We start from the raw sequence: 22,078 nt of genomic DNA on the forward strand, positions 1-22,078 counted from the left end.
GTTTTTTGGTTTTGAACGCCGCGAAAGGCTCAGTAATTGTAATTGCGATCTCCTGAGTACATTAAGCAAATAGAAAAAGTTTATTCGGTTTCACGCCCCTCCTTACCTCACCTTGCTCAGGCCGTCAGTTGCTCTGTTTTTATTTTTTTTATAAAAGCGAAAATCAGAAAGTAATTCGAAAGTTGGGCATGCGCTCCTTTCTGTCCATTGGCTGTATAATTGCTATAAGGACCAGACAAAGAAATAAATGTAAGCATATTTGTTTCCAATTTCAACTAAAATTTACCTTATGCATGTATAAGAAGTTTCTGCAAAGAGCCGAATCTAGGCGTAGAAAGTGCCCTCTATCAAGCTTATATCCTAATATCGCTCTATAAATGGATCAAACAGCCTGCTGATACAGAGCTCTCTCGCTTAGAACTTGAATTTATTAAGATGCGACTAGGGGCTGTTAAATTATTCCCTCAACAACAACCAAATACTACATTCAACTCTGCCATTTTTATCTCAAAAGAACTTTTGTTAAGCTAATACTAGGAATAAGTTGGCTTCCCTCAGGTAGTGATAGGAAACTAAATAAGTACCGAAAACAAACTTTTCTTATACTACAGTAATTCTGTTGAAGATTCAAGTTAGAGAATTTGACGCTTTACCTTTACTTTCTTTCGAGCCGTTTAAAGGAAAGTTGTAATATGATTGTACAACAAAATTGTATCTATTTCTGGAAGAGACTGAGGTGTTATTAATGTTTGCAAGCTCAAAATTAAAACAGCGAATAACTATTAGGTTGCAGAAGAGCTAATATAACAAAGCGCTATGGTTAATTGGGAGTATCCTCGCTACATTGTGCCACAATAGAATACCAAACTGGCCAAACGGCGCGCTTCATTCCCCACAACTGGGTCTCTCAATTCAATTACAGACGACTTGAATGAAACCATCGAACGCTCAAATCGATTAGTCAGTTCTACTTCGTAGTTCAGTGTATTGTCTAATATAATCTGTTAAATTCTAGGCAAGAGAGTGTTGATGACGTGTTCCAATTTGAAAAAGAAAAGAATCTGGAGATGGCCACCATTTCCAAATTATGGAGAAGAAATATTCATCTCCTAAGTTACGTGCTCTAATTTAAGAAACTTGGAGCCAATTTGCCAGCTGTTAAAATAAAAGGAAATTTACTGCAACGAGAACTTCTCGTACTCTATCGCGATCACTTCAAATTTTAGAAATCAGGTTTCCTGATAACAGTTTAGCGGCAGAAATCAAGTTCATGGTGGCTAACAGTCCGTGGTGGCTAACAGTTCATGGTGGCTAACAGTCCGTGGAGAAATGTTCAAAAAAAATTCTGTTCAGTGACTTCAGTAAGTTTTTACTGAAAAGATAATTGACTTCAATTCATACAAGTCCTCTATAAGAACTCGGCAGTTCCCCCTCCAAAAAAAAAAAAAACGAGAACACATGCGTGCTATGGCGGATAGAATCAGTGTCTGGACAAAGCCAAATTTTATTATTAAAAATAAAACATCAAAAGAAGTCAGCCATAGTTATTAGTGCACCATTAATTGAATCTATCTTCCGATCACCTTCAGAATGTGGACAAAAAAAAAATCTATTATCAAAAATAAATGATCAAAAGAATGCCGGCGTTCGTGCGCCAATAAATAAATCTTCATTTCATTTTCAGAATAATAAAAAAAATGAAAATAAAAGTTGTGACTTTGGAAAGCCTTCACGACTTATTTTAAACGATAATTAGTAATTTTAACTTTTCACATTTCCCTAAATCTTAAGCTGTAAGAGTAACAGAAGGTGAGGATTCAACTAGCGCAAGGTTCTATGCCATGAACGTTGTCTTTCAATAGCGTAACTTTCAATGAACTTTTGTTGCAATAGAGTAGATAGACAACTTGATCTGTCAAACAGTTTCTTTAATAGAATTCTAAAAGCTGTAGTTTTGTAAAGTCTTAATGTGTGAAGTTAGCTGACACGGATAGACTGGAATTTCCTTCTGTTTGTGTCAAAACCTCCATTCACTAAACTAGTACTTCCGATTTTCTTCCAATTTGGAAATTTACTGGCTTATTTTGAGGAAGCTTGACCTTGACACTCCCCAGAATATTCTTAAGGTGATTATCTTGGCAAAATACTTCAAATAAAATATAATAATAGCTTTGAAACGGAAGGATTAGCTATGCGGTTAGCGTACTGGTCTCCCACGCGGAGGTCCCGGGTTCGAATCCAGCTGCTGACCCTTAGATTTTCCAGTGATGGACAGTGTTGTCTATAACGAGAGAACACTGCCCGGAGGCCGGTAGTGCACTGAAAAAACCTCCGGACGCCAATAACCTTAGATGTTGACGCGCCTTAAATCATTAAAATAAAATAAAAAGAACACTTATTTACATCAATTGTATCCCTCTTCCAATCTGGCATCAATACCTCAGTTTATTGGTGTCACTCATCCTTTCTTTGACGCTCCGTTTTCTTTTGATGAAATTTCGCTTGTTGTAAAAATAATAAAATGTCGGGCCCCGGCGGTGTACCAAACGAATTTTATAAAAATCTTTCAGTTCAGGGAGTCAGTTTTATTTTAAATTTATTTAATAGAATTTTGGAGCACGAATCTGTTCCCAAACTTTGGGGTAACTCGGAAATGTTTATGTTATCTAAAATGGTGACCCATCGGAACCCGGAAATTATAGAGGTATTTCTCTCATGAATACTATTGCGAAGCTGTTCACTCAAGCTCTTGGTAATCGGTTGGCTGAATGGTTTGAATACGGCAACCCTTTAAGTGAAAACCAAAACGGCTTCCGAAAGTCTAGAGGCTGTATTGACAGTACTTTTTCTCTAACTGCTTTAGTTCAAAGTCAGATTGTGAGAGATGAAAGGAAAGTATATGCTTGTTTTGTAGATTTCGCAAAGGCTTTTGATACTGTCGATCACATTTTGCTTTGGTATAAGTTGTATAATTTTGGTATTAGTTGCAAGTGGATCAGAATTTTATCAAACCTCTGTAGAGTTACCAATACCAAGATAAAAGTGGGACAAGAATATTCTGACGAGGTTCGGTTATCGAAAGGTGTTTTGCAGGGAGATAGTATCTCACCTGTACACTTTGCCATTTTCATCAACGATATTGATAGCTTTATGCAGCTAAAACAATGTAGTGCTGTTCAAATTGACCTCTCGGTTTACTTTCCCTTTTATACGCTGATGACGTGGTATTATTATCTAATTCGTCAGTAGAACTTAGAAGAAAATTATCAGTTTTAGAAAGATACTGTAATGAGAATAAATTGAAAGTAAATACAAGTAAATCGAAAATTATTATTTTCAAGAAAGGCCGCGATAAAGCTACTAAGGAAACTTTTTACTTTTCTGGTGAAAAAATTGAGGTTGTGGATACGTTGAAATACCTGGGTATTTTGTTTCCTAAGAAGGGATGCTTTAGTTTACCTGTAAAGATATGGCCTCAAGAGCGACAGGAGCAATATCGGCTGCTAAAAGTATTTTTTCTGGTTCTAAATTAGCCTCTTGGGCTTGCAGACAAAAGGTTTTTGATAGCTGCATTTGTTCTGTACTGCTATAAGGTAGTGAGATCTGGGCGCTTAGGTATACTGAACAGATTGAGGTGGTGCAGACAAAGCTCATCAAATCATTGTTTTTTTGGCAACGTAATACTCCAGGTTACATGGACAGAATAGAGACCAAAAGAGTTAAATTAAAGTATTTTGTTTTTAAACGTGCGCTGAATTGGTTGATCAAGCTGTTAGGTATGCGTAGAGACAGGCTACCAAACTCTGTTATAATAAATTATTACAATTGGACAGTTCAAATGCTAACATTGTGAAATATAACTGGGTATCCCAGATCAAGAATTATTTTTTCAACCTCGGTTATGAATGGTTGTGGTACGAACAGGATGCCAGTTTATTAGATAACTTTAAAGAAAAAATACTGGACGACCTGAAACAACATTTAATTACTGACGATCTGGTTAGAATTAATAATTCTACGTATAGTTCCGTTTATAGTTTGATAGCTAACAAGCACAATTTTAATTCATATTTGAGGCTAAATGTTCCGTTTGAAATTACCAGGGTGATCAGTCAAATTAGAACGGCTTCAGATAACTTGTGTGCTATCTACGCAAAAGGTAACCGTTAAGAGATAAACAGCCTTGAACTTCGTCCGCTATGTAATCATGAAAAAGAGAATTTGGCTCATATTTTTATCAGCTGTCCGGGCTACATTGTAATGAGACAAAAGTACCTTTCTAAATACCTTCCCATTACTGCTGAAAATGTATTGACTATTAAAGACAAAACTCATTTTATGGATGTTCATAAATTTGTCATTGACTGTTTAGATTTTAGGAAATCATTATTGCAAGCATAATTTAGTTTTATTTTGTTTCGTTTTCTTTCTTTAATTTTAGTTCTTTTTTATTGTTTTCTAGATTGAAGTACTTTTTATTTATGTATTTTACAGTTACGTTTTAATTTTTGTTATTATCAATAACTTAATTTATAAATATTAGTACTAATAATTTGAGTTGTAACAAAATGTAAGCCACAGTATCACTGCACCATCGATATTGTACAAATTCGTATTTTTATAGATCTAAAAATAAAAATAAATAATAATAAATAATCTCATGAACTTTTATCACTAAAACATTGCCATTTAAACCACATAGAAAACTAACTATTCTCTAGATTTCCGTAAAGAAATTATTTTGATCTGACGAATACAAGAAGTGTAATAAACGTTTGAAATTTCTAGGAATTTGAAAACCTCTAAAATTTACCCTTCGATATCTAGGTAACTAATATTTCTCGAATATTGCTATATGTTTCAGTTATACACCTAACGTTTCTCTACATTTCGGTACAGAAATCAGAGAATTGTAATAATTCATATTTGTGTAAGGTGAAAAGTGATATAATCGGTTGAAATTTCACGGAATTTGAAAACCTCCAAAATTTATGTTACTTATGCAGCTCACTTTTCTTAACATTTCGGTAAAGAAATAATTTTATGTTTTTAAATTTTTTATGTCCGCCATTATTGATTATTTTTCGCCTACCAAGAACCAGCAACTCGCGCACCACCTGTGGTACCACAGGTTGGGAAACGCTGTTCTAGTTACAAACATAAGAAAAGGAAAAAAGCTCCTAGGAAGAGAAAATCTAAGGGCCAACAGCTGGATTCGATCCGAGTATCTCCGCGGTAGACGGTAACACCAAGCTAATTCCTCTCCTACCACCCCGTTATTATAGCTGTTATTAGAACCCAGTTAATTTACCTAGTTAATTACTTTCAATAAAGCTATTAAAATTTATGAAACCTTAAGTATTCAAAATTCCGTGAATACTCTTGTTTAACTCTTATTTAACAATTTTTAAGAAGGAACTTTAAGAAGATAGAAATATATAAATATAGAGAATTCTTTCTCATTCTTGGATACATGTATGGTTGTTTGTGCAGAAGTATTTTTCAAGACTTTTTCATTTGGTGCACAGGTAGAACAAGGCATGTAGAGGGTTAAGTAGAAAAAAAATGTATGAGCATAGTACAACTTTTTCAATTATCTAAGCCTTTGGGGCATCATTAGAACTTGTACTAAATTCTTACATTTAGCCGCAGAAATATTGGAAATCCATCTTTTTACCCACTCCAAAACATTTTTTCAGAAATCTTCTGAAAGAACTCACATATAATAACCTACTTGTATGGAGAAGAATACAAGTAGGTTATTCGACAGCGGCAGGAAACATAGTCCTGACCTAACCAACCTTTCGGCTGGGTCCATCACTCAGTCTAGTTCCGTTCTGTCCAATATTTTTTCCACACTGCTTTTCCAAAGAATAGATACCATTCTTGAAGTGCAATTCTTCGATGCTCGCAAAGACGCAAATAATTTTAAATTAGACATTAGGTGGAAGTTAGTAGAAGCCAAATCCTGGTAAATAGAATGTTCCAATTCGTACTTCAAAGCTCACAGTTTCCCCGTTGGAACAGCGAAGTGCATTGGTCGATAAAAGATGATTTTTCTTTTAGAAGTGCACGCCTCATCTCACCAATTGGTTTACCAAATTGCCCAGAACTCCTGCGCAGTATCTACCAGTTATTGTTTTGCCCTGAACCACTTTAACAATAAAAAGACAACCAGAAAACAAATTAAATTAACTTTTGTGGCAGTTGATATCAACCTCCTTTTTTGGTGCAAAGCCTCTGGCTTCCACCCACATGGTTTTCATAGCTGTTCCATTTGTGGCTGTGATGGTAGAACTACTCTCATCCAAAGTAACGAATAGCCGGGCTAAAACGGTTGGATTCTTTTTAAAAATGGTCCTAATTTCACCTCCTCTAGGGCTCCTTTAGCGCACCAACCCTTTTCCCGCTCTCTCACATCCGTCTTGTCTTCCATACTCTGTTTTTAGGGTTCCCCCCACATCTTCGAATAACCTCATCCCTGGTCTTAACAATCATTTAATTAAAATATTTATTTTTATAGTTTATCCAAAGTATAGAAATAGTAATTTAAACTGTGATTTAAAGAGAACTAAAAATTAAACTAGAAACTCCAAAATTAATAATCAAAATTAATTTCTTTCATTTCTTTTTTATTTAATTAATGTGTTCATTTGGTTTAAAAGCAACCACCTGGAACTAAATAAAAACAGAATAATTTCCTAATTATAGAATAAAAGGAATTTAAACAATTACTGGCATTCATTTGTAAAAAATACCGGTATTTCAAAAATGCATTATCGTTCAATAAAAAGAAACCTGTTCGCCATAAATAAACTTTATTGAATACTCAGAGTTAAATTTTTATTTACAGTAATTATTTTATTTTATAGATCATAAAATATTTTTGATTATGCTTTTTCAATTTACGTTTGTTAAATAACATAAATAGAATATCTGAAGGTTGGACAAGACAAAGGAACCATTACTTGGTGGTCCAGCAAGATAAAGATCAATTGTAGGAAAGTGTATGTGAAGGGCTGAGTTTTTTTAATGTGGGCAAGATAAAGTTTAGGTATGTAGAGAAGTTTTGCTGGCCGAAAAGCTAGTCACTGTAAATGGGAGTCATGTTTCCCGAAACGAGATCAAATTTAAGTATTTTAGGCCAAGAGCACAGCCTTCAGCTACGAATTTATTTATGTAAAAGTTTTATATGAAAATAAGAGCTTCTAAAAATTATAAAAATTATTTATTGGAAAATAAATATAATAAGATAATTACTGTAAATAAATTTAACTCTAGAGTATTTATTAAAGTTTATTACTAATGGCGAACAGGCTTTTTATAAATATATAAATTCTTCTTTTTAACTAGATTTATATTATTTACTAAATATGTATAAGAAGTGAGACCTTTAAAGCTAATATGTACTGTGGTTCTGGGTTCGAGTCTCGGTCTAGGCCTAGGATTTAATTTAATTTTTGATATGAGAACTTTGTATAGTTCAGTGTGTGTGCTGGTCGCCTCCGTCCACGGCATGTAATTGCTAGTTGGACCTAAAGCTCCGCCTGATAAAAATAGGCAATTGCTTTAATTTACTTTACTTACAGACCTCACAAAACTCTTTTGCAGAAGACTCCAGAAATGCAACAATAAATGATTATGGAAATTAATTAATTACTTTAATATTGTAAGGAACTACCGAAAAAAATTTCAATCATGCAGGTGTTCGTGAAAAATAAAAGAAGACCATTAGTTTTCTTAATCCATTGAAGATTGATTTTCAACAACCCAGGTGACCATGGGCTCCTCGCTGAGGGTCTGTTCAACACTTGTTGATTCAATAAGTCTATGTGCTTCACAAATACACTCCAGAAGGGACTACATTATCCAAACATTTCACTTTAAAATGCAGCCATCTTAGAGGCACAAGCGCGGAAGGTATCGCCCAGAAAGTCATCTCTCTAAAACCGCAAGTTACAAGGCAACGTCAGCCTATTTGAAATGTTCACATTCCTATTGCATTTTATTATTCAGTTATTGCTTACAAGAAAGTTTTGTTGGTTAAATACTTATTTAGAAATCAAAATTGAGTTTGCTATAAAACAGAAACTGCCTCATAATTTTGTTCTTTTAAATCACTAGATATTGTTGGCTGATAATACCGAGATTGTTCTGTGTTTCTAATGTTAGATTTATCAAATACCTACGGGGGAAAAATTAGAAAAAGAAAATTTAAATAGTATTTTTCCTAGAAATAATTACCAAAAACAGTTGGCTAATCTCATTGGCGAACGAGATCTGTTAAATGGGCGGACTGTAGCTGATGACGTAGTGACACCGTAAGCCACTCCCTCACCAATACAAGCACAGTTATCCAGTACATAAAATGGTGCTCTATCACTTTCATTCAATGATCTAGATTTTAATTTCTTTTACTTCAGGAAAATATTTCGTAAACTTTTTTGATTCTGCATTACACTAGAAGTATGAAACCGGAAATATAATCTTCAAAACATGTTTATTTTGAACATTTTTACCATATCAATTTTTATTGCATTATTCGATAATTTATCAAATACCTACGGGGGAAAAATTAGAAAAAAATATTTAAATAATATTTTTCCTAGAAATAATTACCAAAAACAGTTGGCTCATCTCATTGGCGAACGAGATCTGTTAAGTGGGCGGACTGTAGCTGATGACGTAGTGACACCGTAAGCCACTCCCTCACCAATAAAAGCACAGTTATCCAGTACATAAAATGGTGCTCTTTCACTTTCATTCAATGATCTAGATTTTACTTTCTTTTACTTCAGGAAAATATTTCGTAAACTTTTTTGATTCTGCATTACACTAGAAGTATGAAACCGGAAATATAATCTTCAAAACATGTTTATTTTGAACATTTTTACCATATCAATTTTTATTGCATTATTCGATAATTTATCAAATACCTACGGGGGAAAAATTAGAAAAAAATATTTAAATAATATTTTTCCTAGAAATAATTACCAAAAACAGTTGGCTCATCTCATTGGCGAACGAGATCTGTTAAGTGGGCGGACTGTAGCTGATAACGTAGTGACACCGTAAGCCACTCCCTCACCAATACAAGCACAGTTATCCAGTACATAAAATGGTGCTCTTTCACTTTCATTCAATGATCTAGATTTTACTTTCTTTTACTTCAGGAAAATATTTCGTAAACTTTTTTGATTCTGCATTACACTAGAAGTATGAAACCGGAAATATAATCTTCAAAACATGTTTATTTTGAACATTTTTACCATATCAATTTTTATTGCATTATTCGATAATTTATCAAATACCTACGGGGGAAAAATTAGAAAAAAATATTTAAATAATATTTTTCCTAGAAATAATTACCAAAAACAGTTGGCTCATCTCATTGGCGAACGAGATCTGTTAAGTGGGCGGACTGTAGCTGATGACGTAGTGACACCGTAAGCCACTCCCTCACCAATACAAGCACAGTTATCCAGTACATAAAATGGTGCTCTTTCACTTTCATTCAATGATCTAGATTTTACTTTCTTTTACTTCAGGAAAATATTTCGTAAACTTTTTTGATTCTGCATTACACTGGAAGTATGAAACCGGAAATATAATCTTCAAAACATGTTTATTTTGAACATTTTTACCATATCAATTTTTATTGCATTATTCGATAATTTATCAAATACCTACGGGGGAAAAATTAGAAAAAAATATTTAAATAATATTTTTCCTAGAAATAATTACCAAAAACAGTTGGCTCATCTCATTGGCGAACGAGATCTGTTAAGTGGGCGGACTGTAGCTGATGACGTAGTGACACCGTAAGCCACTCCCTCACCAATAAAAGCACAGTTATCCAGTACATAAAATGGTGCTCTTTCACTTTCATTCAATGATCTAGATTTTACTTTCTTTTACTTCAGGAAAATATTTCGTAAACTTTTTTGATTCTGCATTACACTAGAAGTATGAAACCGGAAATATAATCTTCAAAACATGTTTATTTTGAACATTTTTACCATATCAATTTTTATTGCATTATTCGATAATTTATCAAATACCTACGGGGGAAAAATTAGAAAAAAATATTTAAATAATATTTTTCCTAGAAATAATTACCAAAAACAGTTGGCTCATCTCATTGGCGAACGAGATCTGTTAAGTGGGCGGACTGTAGCTGATGACGTAGTGACACCGTAAGCCACTCCCTCACCAATACAAGCACAGTTATCCAGTACATAAAATGGTGCTCTTTCACTTTCATTCAATGATCTAGATTTTACTTTCTTTTACTTCAGGAAAATATTTCGTAAACTTTTTTGATTCTGCATTACACTAGAAGTATGAAACCGGAAATATAATCTTCAAAACATGTTTATTTTGAACATTTTTACCATATCAATTTTTATTGCATTATTCGATAATTTATCAAATACCTACGGGGGAAAAATTAGAAAAAAATATTTAAATAATATTTTTCCTAGAAATAATTACCAAAAACAGTTGGCTCATCTCATTGGCGAACGAGATCTGTTAAGTGGGCGGACTGTAGCTGATGACGTAGTGACACCGTAAGCCACTCCCTCACCAATACAAGCACAGTTATCCAGTACATAAAATGGTGCTCTTTCACTTTCATTCAATGATCTAGATTTTACTTTCTTTTACTTCAGGAAAATATTTCGTAAACTTTTTTGATTCTGCATTACACTGGAAGTATGAAACCGGAAATATAATCTTCAAAACATGTTTATTTTGAACATTTTTACCATATCAATTTTTATTGCATTATTCGATAATTTATCAAATACCTACGGGGGAAAAATTAGAAAAAAATATTTAAATAATATTTTTCCTAGAAATAATTACCAAAAACAGTTGGCTCATCTCATTGGCGAACGAGATCTGTTAAGTGGGCGGACTGTAGCTGATGACGTAGTGACACCGTAAGCCACTCCCTCACCAATAAAAGCACAGTTATCCAGTACATAAAATGGTGCTCTTTCACTTTCATTCAATGATCTAGATTTTACTTTCTTTTACTTCAGGAAAATATTTCGTAAACTTTTTTGATTCTGCATTACACTAGAAGTATGAAACCGGAAATATAATCTTCAAAACATGTTTATTTTGAACATTTTTACCATATCAATTTTTATTGCATTATTCGATAATTTATCAAATACCTACGGGGGAAAAATTAGAAAAAAATATTTAAATAATATTTTTCCTAGAAATAATTACCAAAAACAGTTGGCTCATCTCATTGGCGAACGAGATCTGTTAAGTGGGCGGACTGTAGCTGATGACGTAGTGACACCGTAAGCCACTCCCTCACCAATACAAGCACAGTTATCCAGTACATAAAATGGTGCTCTTTCACTTTCATTCAATGATCTAGATTTTACTTTCTTTTACTTCAGGAAAATATTTCGTAAACTTTTTTGATTCTGCATTACACTAGAAGTATGAAACCGGAAATATAATCTTCAAAACATGTTTATTTTGAACATTTTTACCATATCAATTTTTATTGCATTATTCGATAATTTATCAAATACCTACGGGGGAAAAATTAGAAAAAAATATTTAAATAATATTTTTCCTAGAAATAATTACCAAAAACAGTTGGCTCATCTCATTGGCGAACGAGATCTGTTAAGTGGGCGGACTGTAGCTGATGACGTAGTGACACCGTAAGCCACTCCCTCACCAATACAAGCACAGTTATCCAGTACATAAAATGGTGCTCTTTCACTTTCATTCAATGATCTAGATTTTACTTTCTTTTACTTCAGGAAAATATTTCGTAAACTTTTTTGATTCTGCATTACACTAGAAGTATGAAACCGGAAATATAATCTTCAAAACATGTTTATTTTGAACATTTTTACCATATCAATTTTTATTGCATTATTCGATAATTTATCAAATACCTACGGGGGAAAAATTAGAAAAAAATATTTAAATAATATTTTTCCTAGAAATAATTACCAAAAACAGTTGGCTCATCTCATTGGCGAACGAGATCTGTTAAGTGGGCGGACTGTAGCTGATGACGTAGTGACACCGTAAGCCACTCCCTCACCAATACAAGCACAGTTATCCAGTACATAAAATGGTGCTCTTTCACTTTCATTCAATGATCTAGATTTTACTTTCTTTTACTTCAGGAAAATATTTCGTAAACTTTTTTGATTCTGCATTACACTAGAAGTATGAAACCGGAAATATAATCTTCAAAACATGTTTATTTTGAACATTTTTACCATATCAATTTTTATTGCATTATTCGATAATTTATCAAATACCTACGGGGGAAAAATTAGAAAAAAATATTTAAATAATATTTTTCCTAGAAATAATTACCAAAAACAGTTGGCTCATCTCATTGGCGAACGAGATCTGTTAAGTGGGCGGACTGTAGCTGATGACGTAGTGACACCGTAAGCCACTCCCTCACCAATACAAGCACAGTTATCCAGTACATAAAATGGTGCTCTTTCACTTTCATTCAATGATCTAGATTTTACTTTCTTTTACTTCAGGAAAATATTTCGTAAACTTTTTTGATTCTGCATTACACTGGAAGTATGAAACCGGAAATATAATCTTCAAAACATGTTTATTTTGAACATTTTTACCATATCAATTTTTATTGCATTATTCGATAATTTATCAAATACCTACGGGGGAAAAATTAGAAAAAAATATTTAAATAATATTTTTCCTAGAAATAATTACCAAAAACAGTTGGCTCATCTCATTGGCGAACGAGATCTGTTAAGTGGGCGGACTGTAGCTGATGACGTAGTGACACCGTAAGCCACTCCCTCACCAATAAAAGCACAGTTATCCAGTACATAAAATGGTGCTCTTTCACTTTCATTCAATGATCTAGATTTTACTTTCTTTTACTTCAGGAAAATATTTCGTAAACTTTTTTGATTCTGCATTACACTAGAAGTATGAAACCGGAAATATAATCTTCAAAACATGTTTATTTTGAACATTTTTACCATATCAATTTTTATTGCATTATTCGATAATTTATCAAATACCTACGGGGGAAAAATTAGAAAAAAATATTTAAATAATATTTTTCCTAGAAATAATTACCAAAAACAGTTGGCTCATCTCATTGGCGAACGAGATCTGTTAAGTGGGCGGACTGTAGCTGATGACGTAGTGACACCGTAAGCCACTCCCTCACCAATACAAGCACAGTTATCCAGTACATAAAATGGTGCTCTTTCACTTTCATTCAATGATCTAGATTTTACTTTCTTTTACTTCAGGAAAATATTTCGTAAACTTTTTTGATTCTGCATTACACTAGAAGTATGAAACCGGAAATATAATCTTCAAAACATGTTTATTTTGAACATTTTTACCATATCAATTTTTATTGCATTATTCGATAATTTATCAAATACCTACGGGGGAAAAATTAGAAAAAAATATTTAAATAATATTTTTCCTAGAAATAATTACCAAAAACAGTTGGCTCATCTCATTGGCGAACGAGATCTGTTAAGTGGGCGGACTGTAGCTGATGACGTAGTGACACCGTAAGCCACTCCCTCACCAATACAAGCACAGTTATCCAGTACATAAAATGGTGCTCTTTCACTTTCATTCAATGATCTAGATTTTACTTTCTTTTACTTCAGGAAAATATTTCGTAAACTTTTTTGATTCTGCATTACACTAGAAGTATGAAACCGGAAATATAATCTTCAAAACATGTTTATTTTGAACATTTTTACCATATCAATTTTTATTGCATTATTCGATAATTTATCAAATACCTACGGGGGAAAAATTAGAAAAAAATATTTAAATAATATTTTTCCTAGAAATAATTACCAAAAACAGTTGGCTCATCTCATTGGCGAACGAGATCTGTTAAGTGGGCGGACTGTAGCTGATGACGTAGTGACACCGTAAGCCACTCCCTCACCAATGAAAGCACAGTTATCCAGTACATAAAATGGTGCTCTTTCACTTTCATTCAATGATCTAGATTTTACTTTCTTTTACTTCAGGAAAATATTTCGTAAACTTTTTTGATTCTGCATTACACTAGAAGTATGAAACCGGAAATATAATCTTCAAAACATGTTTATTTTGAACATTTTTACCATATCAATTTTTATTGCATTATTCGATAATTTATCAAATACCTACGGGGGAAAAATTAGAAAAAAATATTTAAATAATATTTTTCCTAGAAATAATTACCAAAAACAGTTGGCTCATCTCATTGGCGAACGAGATCTGTTAAGTGGGCGGACTGTAGCTGATGACGTAGTGACACCGTAAGCCACTCCCTCACCAATACAAGCACAGTTATCCAGTACATAAAATGGTGCTCTTTCACTTTCATTCAATGATCTAGATTTTACTTTCTTTTACTTCAGGAAAATATTTCGTAAACTTTTTTGATTCTGCATTACACTAGAAGTATGAAACCGGAAATATAATCCTCAAAACATGTTTATTTTGAACATTTTTACGATACCGTAGGTATTTGACGGGGGAAAAATTAGAAAAAAATATTTAATTAATATTTTTCAGTATATCAGAATCGCCCCCCGTGTCGATATAACACCATCAGGCACGTAAAGAGATTTCTCTATAGGCAATTTGATGGGCGATATCGACTCGGGGGGCGATTCAGTGGCCACCTCGTTCACCGGATTTGACCCCTATGGACTATTTCCTTTGGGGATACCTGAATACAAGGTGATTTTTAATAACTTTTGTCTTTCTTTTCTTATTTCTGCTTACCTAAAAGCAATTGTAAATCTAGATGTATCAGAATCAAGCCGGAATTGCATTTGTAGATGAACTAAAGCAGAGAATAATAGATGCCTGTAACTCGGTTAAAGCTGAATCTATTTCTTTGGCAGTAAGGGGCAATTGGCAGGAAAGAGCAAGTCTATGCATCTCTAATGGTGGAGGCCATTTCGAGCATGATCTGTAATATTAATGAGGAGTAACATTTATAATAAAATAGTACTTTTCTTTTTATTCAATCAAAAAACCGTTATAACCGTTATCATTTTGAAATTTCTTATTAGAATCAGGTTTTCATTCATAACTTGTAAAATATCGCTCACAGAAAAGAACCGTTCAAGTAAATTTTTCTTAAAAAAAAATAGAGGAATCTATTCCTGAAATAAAAACCACATCTCTCCGTTTGAAAAAATGAAGTTTGTGCCTGTATCTCGCTTCTGGAAGCAATGAAAAAAATTTACAAATTAAATTTGGATTTCTAACAACAAACTAAGGGAACACGTATTTTTTAGTTTTTTTTCTAGCTATCTTAGTTTCCGAGAAAAAGTCGTTATCCATATAGCTTGGGACACCCTGTATTTATTACTCTCTGAACCAATATAAATCTTTATTTATTACCTGCATTGCTAGAATTTTGTATAATTAAAGTAACACCTTTGAAGTAAAAGATAAAGACTTGTGAGTGTAGAGATTAGTTATTTCGGCAATTGGGGAGAGCGCAAATTACTACCTGACGAATGTTCAGCTTAGACGAATAATCAGAAGCATTAAAGCCTATTTAAAGAAGGCAAAAGGTAATAACAAGATAGTTAACAATTATATTTTTAGTTTAAGTTAACTAACGACCTTATAATCGTGTTAAGAAGTAATTAATTAGAGAGCGTGGCTGCAATGTTGCGATCCTCCCACCATCTTGCGGCCAACTGAGCCAACTATTCACATTATTTGTACAAATTGAAAACTAATCAACTGTAAAAATCATTGGACAAAGTTCCTACAGTTACCCTACTTCTTTCTAACGGTATAGTCAGTAATAATTGCAACCCTCCAGTTGGTAGGGCTCCACTTGAACAATATCCATTTTAGACATAAATTTTTAGACATAAATTTTTAGACATAAACCATATTGAAAACAATTTTATTGTCTAGGCACAGTTTATATTAATAAATAACACGATTGCAATAAAACAAACAGTCCATTAAACAAATTATTTATTTATTGTGTTGTTGGTTTTGTTTGGTTTTGTAAATAACCAACAAAATGTACTAAAGTCTCTGTTTCATGCTGTCAGAAAGTTGGTTCGTTCATGTCGGTCATGCTTTTCCTAACTTTCTTGCTGTAAGATTTATTAAGATTTTAGCTGAAGTTTTAGGGTCACAGATAGATAAGAAGTGAAAACAGAATACAGATTTAAATGAAAACGGAAATATAGAGATAATTTAATGGAGAAGATTACAATAGTTTCTCTGACTAGGAGAAAGAGCCAGAAAAAGAAAGTTGCCTAACATTTTTATTTGAACCATTTTCACAAGGAGTGTTTGGAGGCTCGAAAGGGGGTGGTGCTGTGATGGACAAGAAGCGTCCTGTGAGATAATGTTGCCCATTAAGATGAACATTCTCTACCCACATCTATGCAGCTAAAAAATGAAGCTTAGTAAGAATTCTGTGAAGAAAGTAATGCGAAAGAGAAATTAGTGTGATTGAGTCACACCAGATTCTGTTTATTTCTGCTCTAATAAATTATTCTTTAATCAGGTTGATTAACTGCAGAGCCGTGAGCAAGGAACAATATCTTGTTATATTATTGCCTATTCCGCTCGAACAATAATTGTAGCTCGTGACCTGGACAGGGAGAAAACAAAAACAAGCGAGAACAAAAAAATACCTTTTTTATTATTTTTGGAAATGAATTGTGAGGATGGAGCCTCGAACACTTGAAAATAAGCTCCACTTCTCTGGCGCTTTATCTTCTACTTCTTCAACTTTGTTTTTCATTTTATTTTTTTGTCTAAAATGGATATTGTTCAAGTGGAGCCCTACCAACTGGAGGGTTGCAATTATTACTGACTATACCGCAATAAGGATTGAACTAGTTCACTGTAAAGTACACCCTCTTAGAAAGGTTTTTCCCCTTATAAATTAAAATTTTTCTTTCAGCCAATTAGAAAATTGTAATATTCACAAGTGGACAAATCTTGGAATTTCTGCTTGTTTACAATTTGGAGATGCCTGACTTAGCAATTATTTGTGCTAGGTTTCTCTTTCTCGCCCACTTGAACTTCCTTGAATAACAGTCAAATTTAAACCCAGATTCTTTCACAGTGTTAGGTCACAGAGGGCAAGCGAAGACTGATTAACGATGGGCCGGTCATTTATGATTTTATTTCCTGATAAACACTCTGATCGGAATCTGCTTCAAAAGAGATTAGTACCATCTCGAATGTGATCATCAAGGTGTTAGTGACAGAATGTACCAAGAGGCTAGAAGAAGTTTCTTCTATGAAGAATGAAGTATCAGATCACAAGTGTATTTTAGGGAATAAGGAGGTTCATGGCCAGATTAGGGGCGTACCGCCCCATTATTTGTACTGAGCCTTCTGGCGGAATCCTAGGCCAAGGTACCTCGAAAGAACCTATTGCTAAAGTTTGATTCTGAAAGAACTGAGTCACAAGATGTATCGAAAGAACTCTCTGAGCGCTTATTTTCGTATGAAATATTACACGGCTCCAGTTTGGTGAGGAAAACTGATGCCTTATTAAAGCTCAAACCGGCCTCCTGAGTCTAATTAAACAGCAAGGACGTCTTTTACTCACTTCTGTCTCCCAGAAGTTCGCTGTAACTAGTTAGTCCAAAAAAATCTAGCGATAAGTGTTTTGTAGCCTAGCGTTGACTGCTTTATTAATTTGATTTAAGAAAATCCTAATTTCACTTCAAAAGTAGTTTCTGCCCTTAAAGCAAAATCGCATTCAATAATTTAAAACTGACAAATAACTGAATGGCTAAACTCACATGGTTTAATATAAATTAAGCGAAGATAATATTGATTTCAGAATCCAAAATTTCTACCTATTTCATTGTTCGGCTTGAGCGGTAATGATATTTTTTATCGGAATTTTGATGTCTTCTGACAATAAAGCAGTGATTTCATATTGATTTGTGCGTGAATGTGTATGTAGATGAGCACAATTAAAAACTGGACCACAATTTTATTAAGATTTTCTAGTTCGAGTAACTTTCGCTGAAAATTTTATTTTATTTATTTTTTTTTTTTAACATTTATACTTAACGCTTATTTGTGCAACTCTTAATTAAAGCATTTGAATTAAAGCTAATCGCTTTTGTCTCTGACTGTAATGTCATCGCAGGTTTTATTCGGCAAGATCGCAGATAACAGCCAGTTTGTAATTATTGAATTTTTCTGACGTGGCATAAGAGAAGCCTGACTACTTCAAGCATATTTCAGTTTCGAGGCAAAAATTTGCAAAATCTGGACGAAAAGTTAATTTAAAAAACCGCAGCTCTTTCATACGATTCATTTGGAAAATGCTGAAGCTTACTTTAATTCAAAACAAATCTGAAAATGATCTTGATTCGTTTAGCATCTATTAAAAAAAGATGTTGCTTTGTGAGCAGCTAGAAGTAGTCTCAGTCTTTTTAAAAATCCTGTATTGTTGTTCTTCGTTTCGGGTACCGTAAGGTGTAACTGCTAAGAAGAATAAGAAGTGCGAATAATAATTTTTGATCTCTTAGGAATTTATTGAAGACTAGAGAATGTATACGCAGTAAGGTAAAATTGGTTGGCTTCATTCTGCCGATTGTTTACATGCTGTGGCATATATACATCTGAGGATGTACATGATTTAGGAAATGTGAAAATTACAGTAAAGTTAAGAAAACGAAACAAAAAATCTCTGAAGATTTTTTTTAGGAGAAAATATTTGTTTGGGGATGGCTAAAAGAAGGAGGCAGTGAGGGCAAAACCTTCTGAACAAAGAATCCATCTCTTTCTCAACAGATTTTGGCTGATATCTAGGTGTCAAATCTCGCGGTTATCAAAATGTTTGCCTTCAGCGATTTATGCTATCCTTGTAACTACAAAATCTGCATTACTAAATTATCTAAAAAGTTCCTTCTTTCCGAAAAATGGGGATTGGCGGCTCCGCATTCGTATGCGGCTCATTACAAAAAGTGCGTACTCCTTGGTTTAGATAAAACTAAACTACAATATATACATTTTATAAAATAAAATTAACGGAGTTGCTAAAAAAATATATATATGTACATAACATATATATTTTCTTTATCTTCTCTCATTATTGGTCTTAATTCAATCGGTAAAAATGCACATGAAGAACGGATATCGGAAGGGCGAACCTAGGGCAAGAGTTCCGCTTTATCAGGATAAGGAAACTGGAAGGGCTGGAACCTTACTTATCTTTTGGCAAGAATAGCAGCTTTTGGCAATCCGGTCAAATATTTCAGCTTGAAATGACAACTGAAATGGGCGTCCTTTGTGGAGTAGGTTAATTACGAAAGCGCGGAAATTCTTCTGATATCAGCGCGGGGAGCACATGAGGTATATTCGACCCACAAAATTACAAAATGATTTTTTCACCAATTAAATTACAATCAGAAAGTCTTGTTCAAAACTTATGTATTCAATTTACAAATAAATAAATATGATTAATTCCACCAGTGTCTCCATAAATTTTAATTTTTCTGAGATTCTTTGTTTTTTTTTTTTTTTTTTTAGATCGTGCCCAAAAAAATATTCCAGATCCATAATTAAAATAGTTTACTAGGAAGTAAACATTTGAATCAGTGACTAGGAAAACCGTGCTAACTCTAGAACCTTACTTTGGATACACATACCTTGTCGGTCTGGTTTTGCAGCTGAAGGTTGTTATCACACATTAAACTTCTCACTAGAAAATTCTTAATAAATATAAATGTCTTTGCACACCTTTTTGTTTAAGAACTAAACTGATTTATTAAGTTTTACTTTTTACGTAAGTAGAAAGAAGAACTTCCAAATTAAATTAAATTAAAAATTATATATTCAGCTAAAAATAAAATAAAATATTACGTTTCCGTAAAATCTAAGTGAAATTGGCGCGGAACTGTGCTTTAAGCAGCACAGTCTGATAATAACTAAGCGGTTTGGCGGGAGTCTGCTACATATATATGGACCAGAAGGAGAGTTCAGCGACATCTACAGGCTCAGTTACAAACTAATAATTTTCTTTTTTCTCTTCTTAACAAACTATCACTTGTAAAATAATAACTTGTAGGTGAAATCAAACTATCTCCAACTGACTTCCTTGGATATTATTCATTATAAGATGTTATGTGATCATGTCCAATTTTTTGAAATAGAGATTACACCGGAGATACCAGGGATGCCCGAAAAACGTAAAAATATTTTCAGTGGATCGCTTGCAGGCCTCTGTTGGCAGAATAGTTCATAAACGAAAAGCTTTAGAAAATTGAAACTTGCTTCTAGTTCGATTTAGAGATATTGAAAGCTACAGATAATAAATTTTTTGAAGTACGACTTTGGCGTAGTGATTTTCAAGTTGCCGAGATTATCTCGAAAATTTTTCCGATTCTTTTTTTCAACATCTGAGGCCGTCGATGCTTAGAGCTTTTTTTTCAGTGCATGGCCGGTCTCCGGACGGAGCTGTAAGAAGCTCCTAGAAAGAGAAAATCTAAGAGATCGTCAACTGGATTCAAACCCGTGATCTCTGCGTTGGAATCCAATATTCCCTAATCCCCTCCCTAGAACTTTGCTATTATTAGACTTTTCTAACTGTCATGTAGTAGCATCAAATTTTAGCTTTTACCCGATTCAAGTTTTTACGCGTTCTATGTACGAAACACTAAAGTTCACGATCTAGGGGCGAAGATTGCCGATTACCCACTAATGTTATGCGGCTACAAAGGCTCTCCTTCAGCTAACTTTGCAAGTTATTCTTTAAGACTAGTTGATTAATTACCGAGCGGCCATTTTGAATTGAAAAACTCCTAAACCCGCAGATTCTTTACTAGACATAGACATGCATATCGTTTCTTTTTCTCTTTTTATTAGTGAGATTGGTGAGTTTGATTTTGGTTTAACTATTACAGAGTTCCAGTAATATTTGTTTATGAGAGGGCATTTGGTTTTAATTGAAAACCAAGATGAAACAGTTTCTACATCTTTTTTCACTTGCTTAACAAGCCAAGCCGACCCTTGACCAGTACGAGCAGAATAAATATTCTTCTAAAATACACCTTTGAACATCAATTTGAAGAATAAAGAATGAATGGAGAACAGACTGTCTACACGATGGCCAAAAACAGTGATAGGTTTACGTAGATTCGAGATGAACCGTAGACCAAAAGCCGAAACTCTTCGATTTGAATTTACTCATAAGAAAGCAGTTATGGATTTAACAGTAAATTCTAGCAATGCTTTACTCCCCTTCAAAATGACGTAATGGCCGGGTTTTAGTTTTCGACCCAGTATATAGTTGTATAAATACATGAATTCTTTATTTTTGCATTAAGTTTTTCATGACTAAAGCAATTATTTTCTTTGTCAGAACCAAAATAAAAGGTTTTTAAAAGATTTTTCTACTCATCTGTAATTTTTAATTTTCACCTATGCTAATTTTTAATTTGAGACTAAGCTAATTTTTGGTATACATTTATTTATTTATTTATTTTTATGGCATTGGTTACTTTTAAAATGTAGAATAATTGAATAGTAGAACAACTTACAATGTAAACTCGTTTATTACGCAATTCAAAACTACTTCAAGAATATAAAATTAGTTGAATCTATCAATATATTAATGCTGTGCCTTTACATACATTGCTACAAGTGGCGGAGATAGATGATGTTGGATTTTATCGGATTTACTAAATTTGTTTTCAAGATATCTTTCACTCAATAACGTTTAGACTCTACAACAAAGTTGTAATGCTGTTTAAACAAAGTCAACTCTCATATCCCCATTTTGTCAATTTTGTTAATGTACCGTACAGAGAAGGATTACAACTTGGAATGTCCTCTAAAAAGTGTTATTTTAGTCCGGAAAGAGTAACACATGTTATTGACGTGGCAACCATTAAGAAAAGTTTTACCGAAAAAATACCTCCTCAATAAAATGCCTTTAGTATTTATTTTGTCCAGAATTTTTCTCCCCGGCGAACATTTCCTTTTCCAATATGGCTCGTACAAGCGTCACATTCTATGAATCCACAAGCAATCGTCTTCTTTCGCCCACAAC

General features: G+C 33.4%; 1 protein-coding gene across 2 annotated transcripts in view; it reads right to left on the reverse strand.

Moving 5' to 3' along the window:
* The window catches only part of Pdfr (Pigment-dispersing factor receptor), a 221,274-nt gene extending 200,121 nt beyond the window's left edge, over positions 1-21,153 (reverse strand). Inside the window, exon 1 of one of the 2 annotated variants that reach the window (XM_074120573.1) lies at positions 19,677-21,153. In XM_074120573.1, the coding sequence (XP_073976674.1) occupies positions 19,677-19,718 (42 nt within the window). In that variant the 5' untranslated portion in view covers positions 19,719-21,153. The remainder of the gene's footprint in view (positions 1-19,676) is intronic. The other variant, XM_074120574.1, reaches the window with a different exon arrangement.
* Between the last annotated feature and the right edge of the window lie 925 nt (positions 21,154-22,078).

Source organism: Rhodnius prolixus, unplaced genomic scaffold (genome assembly GCF_049639745.1).
Source record: "Rhodnius prolixus isolate KJV_2025 unplaced genomic scaffold, Rpr scaffold_2, whole genome shotgun sequence".
NCBI classification, from domain to species: domain Eukaryota; kingdom Metazoa; phylum Arthropoda; class Insecta; order Hemiptera; family Reduviidae; genus Rhodnius; species Rhodnius prolixus.